The sequence below is a fragment of the Oncorhynchus kisutch genome, linkage group LG4 (genome assembly GCF_002021735.2).
Source record: "Oncorhynchus kisutch isolate 150728-3 linkage group LG4, Okis_V2, whole genome shotgun sequence".
In the NCBI taxonomy this organism is placed as follows: Eukaryota; Metazoa; Chordata; class Actinopteri; order Salmoniformes; family Salmonidae; genus Oncorhynchus; species Oncorhynchus kisutch.
Genome location: NC_034177.2, coordinates 36122207 through 36139400, shown reverse-complemented (window position 1 = coordinate 36139400; position 17194 = coordinate 36122207). Strand labels below are relative to the sequence as shown.

The window sequence follows — 17194 nt, the reverse complement described above, 5'->3', positions numbered from 1 at the left end:
CTATTTAAACTGATCAGTGCACCTTCCACATAGTTTTCCCCAGGTCTCCAAAGTCTAAAGTCTACAGATATTTAATCTCACAAACCAGAAGTTTAAAGTCTACAGAGATTTAATCTCACAAACAAAGTATGTATAAAGGACGAATAACTAATTGCTGAATGTCACTATTTTCAACATTTTTTGATTAATAGATGCCTGGCTATATCACATGTTCTGTGATCAAGAACTCATGTGAGTGCCTGCCTTCGAGGCACATACATGGTCCTACTCCCAACCGACCTTTAGTCTTCTGTAGCAGCCACAAGTCTCCGCCTCTCACACGGCGCTAAACCGATCCCCACCCAGTGATCCCCACTCACTCCAAATCCCCTGCCACCACCCCTCAAGCCCCTACCACCGCCAGCCTCTTCCTCCCCAGCCCTGATTCTGAAAACTCTGTCCCTGTGAGAATCCGGCTCTTCACGCAAGCCATTTTGTAACTTTGTCCCGAATAGAAAAAAGGAGAAAACTACGCGAAAGTGGAGATAGGAGCAAACCGGATAAGTGTTCTATTGCCCCGATTGTTGGCCCGCGGCGGGGTGCAAAAAGGGCAGGCCGAAAAAAGACCATAAGATGTGGATCTGGTACATCTTGCTTAGTTCGGGGACGGGCTCAAGCTCGGTTGGTAAGTTTTTTTTGTTTTTTTAAATACGTAGTTTTTCGTATTCAAGCTTTTTAATCTGTAGGCGCTTCTAACAGTGCCGCTGTGGCTGCTCTGGAAGGGAAAGAACACGCGTGCTTTCGCAACAGACGTAACAATAACGATATATCCTATTTGCCACTTTTGTGTGCACAATATCGTTGTGGTCAAAATGTTACACTGTTACAATGTAACCAGCGCTAACTTCAAGCGGAGTTGGGGCAAAGTATGTGCAACCAACAGGCTGCGAAGTCGATTTAGTTCCGCTACGTCCCGTTGTTTTACTTTTGCCAAACCCGAAAGCAGCGGGCTATTCTCAAATTCCCGTTCTTTTCTTGTGGTGCGTAGGCTATGTTTCCCAGGACATCGCATTGCATATCAGTCTATGCCGTTAAACGTTTGGCAGCCATGTGTAGGGCTAGATTGCCTTATACTGTATGTTTGTGAGTAAGGATGCTATGTGAAGTGTGAGAGGTAAATCAGGGGGAGAGGAGTCAGAGGACGCAGGGTTGTTATGATCTGAGGTTGTTGACAGGGCAACGTTGACAAGTCAATCTGTGCCCCTGCCCCGCCATGGCAGCTGAAGGGCCGAGTGGGGGCATGGAGAGAAGCCTAGTCTACCTCTATTTACACTTCTATCAAACTGTGCAGCAGGCAGTAAGTATTACAGAATTACATTACCAGGATACGATTTTAAATGCTTTCAGTATGGCTACATGAACTTGTGGCCTACCATGTATGCCTATATACTTATTGTAAGTACATGTAACCAGAGCCCTATATTGAGAGCAACTAGCCTACACAGGAAAAACTGTAGTAACAATATTGTGTTTATAGTTACATAGTAGATAGTTTTTTCATTCAATAAAGTCCAGTTTAGGCTCTAGTATGTGTAACAGTATAACTTTAGACCGTACCCTCGCCCATACCCGGGCGCGAACCAGGGACCCTCTGCAAACATCAACAACAGTCACCCACGAAGCATCGTTACCCATCGCTCCACAAAAGCCGCGGCCCTTGCAGAGCAAGGGGAACTACTACTTCAAGGTCTCAGAGCAAGTGATGTCACCGATTGAAACGCTATTTAGCGCGCACCGCTAACTAAACTAGCCGTTTCACATCCGTTACATACGATGCCTGTTACCAAGTTGCTTGGACAGTTCGACACGGTTTGAATAAAGACTGACAGGTGAAGGTTGATTTGCTGTACAAAACACGTTGAGCCACTCTATGAGGGCAATGGGAGTTCAAAATATGATGCCTTTTTGTTATTCAAACTCAACATGTTTCAGATTTAAAGGCTCTACGTCAGAGTACTGAGTTGACTTGTCCGCAATGAGAACAGATTTGTCACTTTAAAATGTATGCTAAAAAAACATTGCTTTTTAAAATTTAACAAAACATACAACTCTTTGAACAAGTACTACTTTGAACAATTTACACAGATAATGTCACAAAACACATTTACTGGAAGAACTGTGCAGATGCAAAGTTTCGTAACGATATTACGGTAAAATCGCCCTTAGTTTCTAATGCGACAACGTTTTCCAAAAATGAAGATTCAAGGATGTCTGCAAGAAGACAGCTATGACATGACACATTGAGTTTCACATTTTTTATTTTGGTTATTGAAGTGGATTTTAAACTGCTAACGGAATTACATCATTGGTCCCTGATTTGTACTATACAGAAATGCATAATTCTGGGTATGAATATCATTCTGGTGATGCATCCTGAACAGGTACACAAATGTAGAAATATGCATTATATGTTTAGCATATTTGGGTATTATTCTACACACGGGCTATTATTTGAATGATCTCTGCCCCCAAACGACCACATTTGGTTGGTCCGGACCAGACAAAATCTGAACCAATCATAGACGTCTATGTTTCACAAGTTTGGACATCACAGTATGGCACAGCAGAGTTCAGTACAGTAAAGTACATATGTTCAGTACAGTAGAGTACAGTGCATTAAAGCACACATGGTTCTCTACTCCAGTGTGCTCTACTGTACTTTACTGAACTCTACTGTACCTTTCTGTACAGGCTCTAACGATGAACTTAGTCTTAAGATGCTTTTGGGAAACCGGGCCCTTTACTGTTCTCTACTGTACTGTACTGTGCTGTCCAAACTTGTGAAACAGACATTTATGATTGGTTCATATTTGGCCCGTCCATGGATGTCCTTGTTACAGTAAAAGAAAAGGTTGTAGGTGTCGGTAACGGCCGTGACTAACTGGCGAGAGAGAGGGAGAGGTTGTCCAGATTGTTTTTATAGTCTTGCTTTGACCACCAGATGACAGAAAGAGAAAGAAAACAGTTATGAGCTGAACATAACAGTATGCCAGTGGAAAGGATGACAGTAGCACGTGACCCAACTGTGTTTTATGATTTCGGTAATTACGAGTTTTAATCACTTAATTCATAAACAAACTTGATATCGGTAAAAACACGAACTAATTGGTACATCTAACTTTCTTTGTTACGTATTCATTATTCTCCCCCATGAGGGAGAGAAATTAGAAGTAAATATCTTAAAAATATGTAGGTTTTTGGTAACAGAATTACAAGCATAAGGTTGTGTTTTAAAAATGTACAGTAGGCAAATAATGTATCCGAAACTAAATATAAGTGTTGATATTAGTCAGGGGTCTTTACTTCAACATTATTATGTTTTCATATGTTTCTCATACCTTTTAAGACTTTTTTGGTAGATGTTTTCCAAAACCACTTTTCTATCTCTATGACCCGAAATCAAAGCCTTTGCTTATTCCTAATTTTATAAAACCAAAACATTTTTATGCCTTAATAAAACAAGAGACTTAGCCTTCATTTGACACCCAATATGAACTTCACATGTTGGTGCTCAAGGGTCCCAGACCCAAATCATTTAGCTGTGTAGCCTATTACCTGTCAGTTTGTGAGACACATGCTTTTAAAATAAATATTGTTTTCGCTGCATGTTTGTGCTCTAAAAGGGATGTCTATTTAATTCTGACAAGTAATCAAATCAAATGTTATTTGTCACATGCAGATGTTAATGTGAGTGTAGCGAAATGCTTGTGCTTCTAGTTCCGACAATGCAGTAATAACCAACAAGTAATCTAACCTAACAATTTCACAACAGCTACCTTATACACACACAAGTGTAAAGGGATGAAGAATATGTACATAAAGATATATGAATCTTGGTACAGAACGGCATAGGCAAGATGCCGTAGATGGTATCGAGTACAGTATATACATATGAGATGGGTAATGTGAACATTATATTAAGTGGCATTGTTTAAAGTGGCTAGTGATACATGTATTACATAAAGATGGCAAGATGCAGTAGGTGGTAAAGAGTACGGTATATACACATGAGATGATTAATGTAGGGTATGTAAACATTATATTAAGTGGCATTGTTTAAAGTGGCTAGTGGCAGCAGCCACTCAATGCTTTTCTGCTACTCATTTTACATTTTGGAATGGGGGAAGTTTTTTTTAGCTGACTCACTTTTGTCTTGATGTCTTTCTCAGTAACTCTCATTTCACATTTGTTTGGCACTTGTGAACTCTGGTATAAAACACAGTCTCAGTCTCAGTGTTGCAGTACAGTATGAAGGCCTATATTACTTTAGTTGGTCATATCTTAAACAGTGGTAAATCCATACATATGACACATGCATTAAATGTGTTAAAGTTATATGTTTGAGATTTAGACGGCTGTCAAACTTCAGGCCTCGACTCTGCGACCGACCCATTTTGGTCTGACCGATCAAGGTCACCAAGACCTGATCTCTCACTCACACACACAGCTGGCTATAATTAATAACAAAGTGAAACCGAGCAAATTAAACCTGCGCATACATTGTAAATATAACTTTCCAAAATGGACTCCAGTTCTGTCTGTTTGTGCTCTGCAGAGGCCATTTAATGTGTCTTCCTCCTCCCGTGACTCTGTGTTCAATGGCACCCTGTTCTGTTTGGTTGTAAAGAATTCCCGTTATAATGAACCATATAAATCACAACAGACCTGGCTGGAATAACTTGTATGTGTGCATAAGGTCTTTTTTGTGGTCTTTTCCAGGCTTGCCCCTGAAGTGAGAGAATGGCCCAAAAAAACGTAGTCATTAGCACTATAGAATAGTGGTGTTCCACCATCTTCTCATTGAAGAACCATGTGAATCACCAAAGCTCCACCTGAACATGTCTCACCTGTCAGAATGAATGCCTAATGAAGTGATCGTGCTAGCGTAGCATATGAGGTAAAGTATTTGGACAGTAACATTTGTTTTGTTGTTTTGGCTTTGTACTCAGCAGTTTGGATTTGTAATGATGCAATGACTATGAGTGCTGACTCAACTTTATTTGGGGTATTTATCCATATCGGGTGAACCATTTAGAAAAGACAGCACTTATAGATAGTCCCCCCATTTTAGAGAACCAGAAATATTTGGATAAATTCACTTATGTTTATTAAAGTAGTCTAAAGTTTAGTATTTAATCCCACATTCCTAGCAAACAATGACTACTACATCAAACTTGTGACTCTACAAACAATAATCATTCATGAATTGTGAATAATAATCATTCATGAACAATCATTCATGAATTGTGAATAATGATGAGTGAGAATGTTACGGAGGCATAAATATACACCCTCCCCCCTAAAAAAAATGTGGAAGTGTTCAGAAACATATTTCATTCTTATTTACAATAAGTGACTCCAAAATGACAATACATTTACCATTAATTTACAGTACCAGTCAAGTTTGAACACAACACAGCTACTCATTCAAGGGTTTCTTTATTTTTAGACATCAAATCTATGAAATAACATGTAATAACCAAAAAAAGTGTTAAACAAATCAAATTATTTTATATTTGAGATTCTTCAAAGTAGCCACCCTTTGCCTTGAAGACAGCTTTGCACACTCTGGCTATTCTCTCAACCAGCTTCACCTGGAATGCCTTTCCAACAGTCTTGAAGAGTTCCTACATAGGCTGAGCACTTGTTTGCTGCTTTTCCTTCACTCTGCGGTCCAACTCATCTCAAACCATCTCAATTGGTTTGAGGTGGGGGGATTGTGGAGGCCAGATCATCTGATGGACCACTCCATCACTCTCCTTCATGGTCAAATAGCCCTTACACAGGTGTGTTGGGTCATTGTCCTGTTGAAAATCAAATGATAGTCCCACACAAGCGCAAACCAGATGGGATGGCATATCACTGCAGAATGCTGTGGTAGCCATGCTGGTTAAGTGTACCTTGCATTTTAAATAAATCACTGACAGTGTCACCAGCAAAGCACCATCACACCACCACCTCCATGCTTCACGGTGGAAACTACACATGCAGAGATTATCCATTCACCTACTCTGCGTCTCACAAAGACACGGCAGTTGGAACCAAAAATCTCAAATTTGGACTCATCAGACCAATGGTCAGATATCCACCGGTCTAATGTCCATTGCTCATGTTTCTTGGCCCAAGCAAGTCTCTTCTTATTGATGAGATGTCCTGTACAGTGCCTTGCGAAATAATTTTGCACGGCCAATTTTTCAGTTTTTGATTTGTTAAAAAAGTTTGAAATATCCAATAAATGTCCTTCCACTTCATGATTGTGTCCCACTTGTTGTTGATTCTTCACAAAAAATACAGTTTTATATCTTTATGTTTGAAGCCTGAAATGTGGCAAAAGGTCGCAAAGTTCAAGGGGGCCGAATACTTTCGCAAGGCACTGTATTAGTGGTTTCTTTGCAGCAATTCGACCATGAAGGCCTGATTCACACGGTCTCTGAACAGTTGATGTTGAGATGTGTCTGTTACTTGAACTCTGAAGCTTTTATTTGGGCTGCAATTTTGGAAGCTGGTAACTGTAATGAATGTATCCTCTGCAGCAGAGGTAACTCTGGGTCTTCATTTCCTGTGGCATCCTCATGACAGCCAGTTTCATCATAGCGCTTGATGGTTTTTGCGACTGCACTTGAAGATTTGTTCAAAATTCTTGACATTTTCTGGATTGACTGACCTTCTTGTCTTAAAGTAATGATGGGCTGTCATTTCCCTTTGCTTATTTGAGCTGTTCTTGCCATAATATGGACTTGGCCTTTTACCTAATAGCCCTATCTTCTGTATGCCACCCATACCTTGTCACAGCACAACTGATTGGCTCAAACACACTAAGGAAATAAATTCCGCAAATGAACTTAACAAGGCACACCCGTTAATTGAAATGCATGAAGCTGTTTTTTTGAGAATGCCAAGAGTGTGCAAAGCTGTCATCAAGGCAAAGGGTGGCTACTTTGAAGAATCTCAAATATAAAATATATTTGGATTTGTTTAGCACTTTTTTGGTTACTACATGATTCCATATGTGTAATTTCATCATTTTGATGTGTTCACTTATTCTACAATGTAGAAAATAGTACAAATAAATCAAAAGTAGGTGTCCAAACTTAATTGGAACTGTATATTGTGAACAATAATCTGAAACACAACCAAAACCAACTGCAAATGCATCCAACAAGTTTGTAGTCACAAGCTTGATATAGTTATTGCTTGCTAGGAATATGGGACCAAATACTTAACCTTTGACTACTTTAATACACATACTGCATAAGTGAATTTGTCAGAATACTTTTGGTTCCTTAAAATGTGGGCACTATCTAAACCAGGGTTTCCTAAACTCAGTCCTCGGGACTCCAAGGGGAGCACATTTTGGTTTTTGCTCTAGCACAACACAGCTGATTCACATAATCAACTAATCATCAAGCTTTGATAATTTGAATCAGCTTTGTAGTGTTAGGGCAAAAACAAATGTGCACCCCGTGGGATCCTAAGGACCGAGTTTGGGAAATGCTGTTCTAAACGTTTCACCCGAAATGGATGAAAATACTTTCAAATTAAAGCTGACAGTCTGCACTTTAACCTCATAGTCATTGTACCATTTCAATATAGAGCCAAAACAAAAAGTGTCACTGTCCAAATACTTTTGGACCTCACTGTACAGTCATGGCCAAAAGTTGAGAATGACACATATTCATTTCCAAAGTTTTCTGCTTCAGTGTCTTGAGATATTTGTCAAATGTTACTATGGAATACTGAATTATAATTACAAGCATTTCATAAGTGTCAAAGGCATTTGACAATTACATGAAGTTGATGCAAAGAGTCAATATTTGCAGTGTTAACCCTTCTTTTTCAAGACCTCTGCAATCTGCCCTGGCATGCGGTCAATTAAATACTGGGCCACATCCTGTAGGCAGCCCATTCTTGCATAATCAATGCCTGGAGTTTGTCAGAAGTTGTGGGTTTTTGTTTGTCTGCCCGCCTCTTGAGGATTGACCACAAGTTCTCAATGGGATTAAGCCCTGGGGAGGTTCCTGGTCATGGACCCAAAATATTGTTGTTTTGTTCCCTGAGCCACTTAGTTATCACTTTTGCCTTATGGCAAGGTGCTCCATCATGCTGGAAAAGGCATTGTTCGTCACCAAACTGTTCCTGGATGGTTGGGAGAAGTTGCTCTCGGAGGATGTGTTGGTACCAACCCTGTGGTCCTAGGCAAAATTGTGAGTGAGCCCACTCCTTTAGAAGCAACCCCACACATGAATGGTCTCAGGATACTTTATTTTTGGCATGACACAGGACTGATGGTAGAACTCACCTGGTCTTCTCTGGACAAGCTTGTTTCCGGATGCCCCAAAAGTCTTTGCCTCACTGTGTGTGCAGATGCACTCACACCTGCCTGCTGCCATTCCCGAGCAAGCTCGGGACTGGTGGTGCCCCGATCCTGAAGCTGAATCAACTTTAGGAGACAGTCCTGGCCCTTGCTGGACTTTCTTGGCCGCCCTGAAGCCTTCTTCACAACAATTGAACTGCTCTCCTTGAAGATCCGATAAATGGTTGATTTAGGTGCAATGTTACTGGCAGCAATATCCTTGCCTGTGAAGCCCTTTTTGTGCAAAGCAATGATGACGGCACGTGTTTCCTTGCAGGTAACCATGATTGACAGAAGAAGAACAATGATTCCAAGCACCACCCTCCTTTTGAAGCTTCCAGTCAGTTATTCGAACTCAATCAGCATGACAGTGTGATCTCCAGCCTTGTCCCTGCCAACACTCACACCTGTGTTAATGAGAGAGTCAGTGACATGTCAGCTGGTCCTTTTGTGGAAGGGCTGAAGTACAGTGGAAATGTTTTTTGGGGATTCAGTTATTTGCATGGCAAAGAGGGACTTTGCAATTAATTTAAATTCATCTGATCACTCTTCATAACATTCTGGAGTATATGCAAATTGCCATCATAAACTGAAGCAGCAGACTGTGAAAACTTTTGGCCACGATTGTATGTCAAACCTTATTGCTTGCAGAGACCTCATGGCCTGATACTGCACAGAAACACACTTCTTTCTATCAGACAGCTACTCTTCCTGGGGTCCAAACAAGGATATGATTTATTCAATGACTATCTCCTATATCTGCCGTCCTCAGATTTGTTATTGTATTTACTGTGAAAAATAATGGCAATGGCAGTGTGAGGAAACAGACAGACGTAAGCATGCCCGATATCGCCATAATCAAGATTAATGTGTTCCATTACAGTCTCAGTAGTACTTCACACTTCAAGGATGTTTTTTATTCATAACCACCATCGGATGCCGTAATAATTTCTCACCTGGTGAGACTCAGAGTCGAGGAGCAGAACCATGTTGTATATGGTTTACCTTTGGTTGATATTGTGCTCCTGGGTTGTTCTATTGTCAGGGAAGGGTGTTTAGTGGCTAGCCCTGTGTGTGTGTGTGTGTGTGTGTGTCCATGCACAAACATCTGTGACTGTATGTGTGTCTGTGCAGTATGTGCATACCATGTGTGTGTCTTTTCACTTCAGCTGATATGCTCCCAATCATTGTCTGTTACGAATCCCTGATGACCCGGCAGTCTAGGGGGGGATGGTAACGATACCCGTAACATAACTCATGCAAAGTGTAATAGTGAAAAAGTAACAGTGAGAACGAAAAACCACAGACAACTAAATTACCGTCAAACACTCATGGTTTATTTTTAAACACACGGTAAATGGGGCGGGAAAAGGGGCTGAGCTGGACCCAAGGAAAGAAACAAATATCCAAAAATACCCCTAAGCTAGACTAGCCTACTTCAATAGAGCTAACTAACTAACCAAAAATACAGCGGGTGGTCCGCCCAGTACCAGCTGTGCCACCAGAGACTCTGGGTTCGCGCCCAGGCTCTGTCGTAACCGGCCGCGACCGGGAGGTCCGTGGGGGGACGCACAATTGGCCTAGCGTCGTCCGGGTTAGGGAGGGGTTGGCCGGTAGGGATATCCTTGTCTCATTGCGCACCAGCAACTCCTGTGGCGGGCCGGGCGCAGTGCGCGCTAACCAAGTTGTTTCCTCCGACACATTGGTGCGGCTGGCTTCTGGGTTGGATGCGTGCTTTTTTAAGAAGCAGTGCGGCTTGGTTGGGTTGTGTATCGGAGGACGCATGACTTTCAACCTCCGTCTCTCCTGAGCCCGTACGGGAGTTGTAGCGATGAGACAAGATAGTAGCTACTAAGCAATTGGAAACCACGAAATTGGGGTCAAATAAAAATAAATAAAAATAAATAAAACATTAAGCCTGCCTTGTGTGTGATAGAGTTGGTGCTATTTCCCATAGTTGTTAAACAAAGCCACATGACTGAATTCACATTTCAGACCTCCCCAGCACAGCACAGCACCATACTTTCAACTCAATACCAGTGCTGTGTTTTGACATGGGCCATGTGTTTTGACATGCTGTGTTTTACAGACATGGTACAGACTATTACAGACAGAATTCAGTAGTTGAAGCAGATATGAGCATTTCCCACGCTGTTCTTTCAAAAGTGCAGACAAATCCTCTATCGGCAATCATTGAATTCCTGAATAAAATACTACGTGTAATGGGATTAATTAGACCACTTGTTTGTTATTCTTTCTGTATTATTTTCATTTAATTTGGATGGCATTCTGTCCATCTCTACCTGAGATGAAGCATCTCCTTCCATCCAACCTGAGCTCTGCTCTGTGATCTATTAATCATGCTTCTTCATGGAGCTGATCTATCTAGAGATGTATGGATCGAAGGGGAAACAAAAGAAGAGGTTTGAAAAAAAATTGTCCAGAGAACTCATTAGAAATTGATTGCTGATCGATCCAAAGTGCTTTGCTATTCCATGAAAGGCTCAGTCTCATCATTGTCGTCTATCGATCATATCTACTTCCCTGGAGCCAAGATTAAACCTTTGACTGGTTGGATGGTTTTATACATCGATAGCTAAGAATCTTCTCTGACATAGTTTGTGAAGTTCAAAGACCCTGTACTGCTAACTTCGGTGGGCCAAAGTTTGTAATCCTGGTGCGATATTTGAATAAGGTATATTCATATGACAACATATATGACTTGTTAACTGTACTGCTCACCATGGTTTGGCCTAGAATGTGCTGTATGCTCTTCCCCTTGGTGTCACGTTCTGACCTTTATTTCCTTTGTTTTGTCTTTATTTAGTATGGTCAGGGCATGAGTTGGGGTGGACAGTCTATGTTTGTTTTTCTATGTTTGGTTTCTGTTTCGGCATAGTATGGTTCTCAATCAGAGGCTGGTGTCGTTAGTTGTCTCTGATTGAGAATCCTACTTAGGTAGCCTGGGTTTCATTTTTGAGTTGTGGGTGTTTGTTTCCGTGTGAGTGTTTGTTGCCACACGGCAAGAGGAGGAGGAGGAGGAATGCCGTTACACTTGGAGTTTATAACACTGATCCAGTCACTTCTGGTCTTCATTCAAATGGCCTTTCACAAGTTTAAACTTTCAAACCTAAATATAATATATAGGCTTTTATCTGGGAGTTATGCCCCGCGACAAATCTGTTTTGTTTTGGAAATTTTTAAAGGAGACTCTTGTCTGTTTGGCTTTAATTGCCTCCACACACTGGCACACATGAACACACACATACAAACATACACACACCTAGCTGTACGCCTAAGCCAAGGAGTAGCAGCAGAGAAGTGTTACTTTAAGAAAAATGTATTTATCCGAATGCCGTCTTTTAGAATAAAATGACAGTGCCATGTAGAGTGAGTACATGGCAGTGTTTCATGTCCTGGCAACCCATTAACTCATCGCCACAGAAACAAGGAAGCCTGAGGAGATAGGAGATTTCATTCCCCTCATTCTGGGCAGGGGTGGATATAACTTGGTATCTCCCATGGATAACCAAATCTACAGATTGTTTGTGACGCCTACAACACACCATTACCTCTTCTTTCCCTCTGTCGGTTTTCTTCTGTTCTCTCGTGTTGTGTGTTGTAAAAGGCCATTATGGCCCTGTGTTGTCCTCCTGCTGCCTGCCAGACAGCTGGCTCCCCTGCTGTCCCTGCGATCAGGAGTCATTTGCTGTGTTGTGTCACACAGCGTGGCACCACGGACACAGACAGCAATCCCATCACCCCTCTGAGACTGGCTCACAGGGTGTTATTTGCTGTTGTGTACTATCTGCTATATACCATTGATTGTGTATTTATGTGCTGACTGAGTGTAGGTCACTGGATAAGAGCTACTACATTACTTTTATGATAGCCTTTGGGTTACACTAAACCTTGGTATGGATGTATTGGCAAAGTGCATGGTTTGTAGTTATATTCATGTGCTTGCAGTGGAGAGATGAACTCCAAACAATAGCTTTGGACAGTCATGACATTATCTAATATGATGCTCTAAATATGCAATCTATGGCTGTCTCTGACAAAAAAAGAATGTGCTTGACTGACAGTTGTCGTCTTTCTTATTCAATTGATCAATCATTTTTAAGCGTCTACTTTTCCACCCTGTTTGAATAAATCAACTATATGTAGGCTACTGAGGTTCTCTGATGCTTTAAGCACGGAAGCATACTTCATTAAAAATGAAGACACAAATTACTAAAGATGGAGCCAGATCAATATAGCCTAACCAGAAGAACAAAAACCTGTTCCCCATTCGACCCTCCTCCTCCCACTGCTGGCCTTGTTTTTATTTTATTTTTTATTTCTTTAACCTTTTATTTAAATAGGCAAGTCAGCATTCCCTTGTGGAGGGATGACTGCAAAAAAAGGCAGAAGGGCAAAGTACAAATGTAGTCCGATACTGAGCAACTCTCAGGCTCAGTGTAGAACAAAAACTCTGCAATGTTAACTGGAGCAAGTAGAACAGCTAAGTCTGCAAACATTCACAATTTCACACTCTAGACATCTCATTTCTGATTTGGAGTTTCACATTCAAGTTTCAATTTTTTTGTTTGTTGCAAAAGCCAACAAATAAAACGTTTGCAGCCCTCAAGTCGAATATATCCTGATAAAAATAAGTGTCCTATACATCACATTGGCTACACATGGCCTGTCTGCAAGGAACTTAACTTAACTATTAACTTGTCCTGTTAGCAAACCTGTAACATTGTATACAATACTCTGGACCTCCAGACCAATGAGCTCTGGACAGACAGACACAGCTGTAGGCTATTTGCCCAAGGGATAATCAGGTAAGCCTTTATGACGTTTCCACCGGATCAGAGCATAACATGTTTCCCCTTTCATGCTGAGTGGTTATGGAAAGGGAGAGAGCTGGAAAGATTTTTCAAGTAGGCTACGTGGAGGAAATATTGTCATTCTCAATGGATGTAAAAACAGACTTAGTTTACTTGCTTTTTGAGGCAAAGAAAAAATAACTTTGAGAAGCTCAACAGTGATGGTGAGTTAAGAAAATAGTTTCAGATCCCCAAATGGACACATTTCTAGGCCTACATTTGCACGCAGGCCAGGTAGGCTATGCCTACTTATATGCATAATCAGGTGCGTGTCCTTACATCATTATCGACAAGAGTGCTCCAAACAAGACTATGGATTAATTGACAACTCGTAAATGGAATGAAATACCCCCCCCCCCCCCCCCCCCCAAAAAAAGAAAAAAGAATTCACAGGTGTAGCCAAGGTTGTGCCCTCTGCAAACAATGTGTCCTCTCCTACAATTTTTATTTTATTTATTTAACCAGGCAAGTCAGTTAAGAACAAATTCTTATTTTCAATGACGGCCTAGGAACAGTGGGTTAACTGCCTGTTCAGGGGCAGAATGACAGATTCGTACCTTGTCAGCTCGGGGGTTTAAATTTGCAACCTTCCGGTTACTAGTCCAACGCTCTAACCACTAGACTACCCTGCCGCCCCAATGCGGACAATGACAACGGTAAGACTGTAATAATAATATAATGAATGCATTAACAGAAATGACCGTAACCAAACATTGTAGATCATAAAGGATGTTAACGGTAAATGTACTACTGGTGTGCCATCCCTGCGGCCTCCTCAATGGATTAGTCCACTCAGACAGGCGTGTATCAGACAGGTGTCTAGTGTGCCATCCCTGCGGCCTCCTCAATGGATTAGTCCACTCAGACAGGCGTGAATCAGACAGGTGTCTAGTGCGCCATCCCTGCGGCCTCCTCAATGGATTAGTCCACTCAGACAGGCGTGAATCAGACAGGTGTCTAGTGTGCCATCCCTGCGGCCTCCTCAATGGATTAGTCCACTCAGACAGGCGTGAATCAGACAGGTGTCTAGTGTGCCATCCCTGCGGCCTCCTCAATGGATTAGTCCACTCAGACAGGCGTGAATCAGACAGGTGTCTAGTGTGCCATAATTGTTTTAAATATATTTGCCACTGCTCGACTAAAGAAATCTTGGTCGACCAACAGCCAGTTGACCAAACAATCGTCCATTCGCCTAAATGGGGTCAGCCTTAATGCAGTCACTGGCAAAGTAGTCATAAAGTCTGTACATTGCAAACACACAAACCAAACACACAGTTTTTTTTTTAATTGGAGAGCTTACTAGCTGACTTGTGTGTTTTGCATAATTTCTAATAAATATGTAGATCAGGGCTCCAACACTGTTCCGGGTGAGCTACCCTCCTGTAGGATTTCAATCTAGCTTGATTCAGCTTATCAACCAGTTAATTTTTAGAATCAGGTGCGCTCGATTAGGGTTGGTGCGAAAACCTACAGGACGTTAGCCCTCCAGGAACAGGGTTGGAGCCCTGATGTAAATTGTCTGAATCAAATGTTCATTATTCTGTTAGGTGTGTCTGCTGCCATAGCAAGCTCTTTGGTATTCCTCATAGAATTACATGTAGAACTTAAGTGAAAACGGTCCACAGGGCCTCAATAACCTGAAGTGAAACCTGGTCTATATATATATATGCTATCCAGGGATAAACTCACTGTTTGCACAGGGATAAACGACAGGTCACACTCACCACTGAAGAAAGTATTTTCTCAAACAAGTTTTTTTTCTGTGAAACTCCAAATCAGAATTGAGATGTCTAGAGTGTGAAACTGTGAATGTTTGCAGACTTAGCTGTTCTACTTGCTCCAGTTAACATTGCAGAGTTTTTGTTCTAAGTATTCACATCAGTATTTATTCTAAAGTATGCAGACCTGCGGAGGGATGACTGAAAAAAATGCAGAAGGGCAAAGTACAAATGTAATCGAACACTGAGCAAGACAAACTCTCAGGCTCAGTACTAATAAAGAACATTGAATATGCCTTATCTCTGGTTTTTCATAGAGATAAAGCAACATAAATGCAAGAGTAACATACCAAATTGGTGACTGATAGACAGACGGACGGACGGAATGACTGAATGGTGGATTGACTTCTTTCTGAGTGAAGTGGCCAGCTGACGCATCAAGACTTCAAATACCTCTCCTTCCTCCTATGGGATGGAGAGGTGTGATTAGGGCACAATTACCGTATAACTGTGTACCTGCCAGTTATGGATGAAGACCGTCATGAAATTAAAATAACCGTTATAACTCCCTGCAACAGCAGCACATGGAATCAGGAGCAGAGGAGAGGATAAAATGTTTTTTAGTTTTTTTTAAATACCTAGGTATGATCTTCTTCTTCTCTCACATCACATTGGCATTCAGCTGAGGCTACCAGTGGAATTCTCTCCACCTTTTATTACGTGCTCACTCACACAGACACTAACCTCTCGGGTGAAACTCCAATCACAGATGAGAATCTTTCAACAGAAAAGCCAATTACGCACTTGATGTTACTCTCCCAGGCAAGTGCATCAATGAACAAATAAGATCAATCTCAATTTGGCAGACTATAAATAATTACCTCTTTGTCACAATTAATTTCAAAGCTTTGACTTAAGACCCCATGATATTGATATTGAATTTCCCATTATTGCCTACCTGAAAATACCACTCGTTAAGCGGAGATCAGCTCAGAGCATCGTACCGGAGCCTGGGCGTTCTCCCTGGTGTATAATGGTTGATGAAATATGTCATGTAAAAAAGGAAGGCAATAGCATTTGCCTGTCTGTGAATGATTTTAGAGAAGTGAATTCAGGAGAGAGGAGGAGCACATTGTTTCACTTCTGTTGTGTCAGAAACCTGTTTTTAAACCCCTAGGAGACACACACACACACACACATTCTCAATCTCTCTCTTAACACAAAGTCAAACTGCTTGCGTGCGTGTGTGTGTGTGTGAACGCATGCATGTTTGGGAGTGTGTGTGTATGTGTGTAATGGGTAATCCTCTCCTGGAGGGGGACAGTGGAGACGATGCGCTCATCTTCACCAGAACTAATCGGCTGATGCTGCCTGCTGTTTACATCTCCCCCTTGCCAGCCCAAATCAAATGCAAAGCCCATGTTAATTGCTTTAATGCTGCTTCTCTGTCAACCGTGGCTTGGCATCTCTCCCCACGACCAGGCCGCTAAATCATATCAAATAAAATGTTATTTGTCACATGCGCTGAATACAACAAGTAGACCTTACTGTGAAATGCTTACTTACAAGCCCTTAACCAATAATGCAGTTCAAGAAATAGAGTTAAGAAATAAACTGCAACTAGCAGCAGTGTAAAAACAATCGGGGGGTCAATGTAAATAGTCAGGATGTCCATCTAATTAATTGTTCAGCAGCCTTATGGCTTGGGGGTAGAAGCTGATAAGGAGCCTTTTAGTCCTAGACTTGGCGCTCCAGTACCACTTGCCGTGCGGTAGCAGGGAGAACAGTCTATGACTTTGGTGACTTTTTTGGGCCTTCCTCTGACAGGAAGCTTGTCCCCAGTGATGTAATGGGTTGTGTGCACCCACTTATGTATAAATAAAGGTACAAAAATATATATATTTTAAATCATTTGTGTACAGTATGTATCTGTTAGGGGGAGGTAGAGCTGGGAAGATACCTAAAAGTATCTACACCGACCATACCAATCACTTATCGCAGGCATTTTGCTGATATCGATCATTACGAAAAATAGCCTATACTATACTGAACAAAAATATCAACGATTTCAATGATTTTACTCGGTTATAGTTCATAAAAGGTCAACTCCATTAGGCCCTAATCTATGGATTTCATATGTCTGGGCAGGGTCACAGCCAGGCTGGGCCTGGCTCCCCAGTGAGTGGGCATTGCTCCCAAGTGGGCGGGCC

The 17194-nt window shown here is 41.5% G+C and overlaps 1 protein-coding gene across 2 annotated transcripts in view; it reads left to right on the top strand.

The window, feature by feature from the left end:
* Positions 1-324: 324 nt before the first annotated feature.
* The window catches only part of LOC109889484 (low-density lipoprotein receptor class A domain-containing protein 3), a 124014-nt gene continuing 107144 nt past the window's right edge, over positions 325-17194 (top strand). Inside the window, exon 1 of one of the 2 annotated variants that reach the window (XM_020480935.2) lies at positions 325-664. In XM_020480935.2, coding sequence (XP_020336524.1) covers positions 613-664 — 52 coding nt within the window. In that variant the 5' untranslated portion in view covers positions 325-612. The remainder of the gene's footprint in view (positions 665-17194) is intronic. The other variant, XM_020480934.2, reaches the window with a different exon arrangement.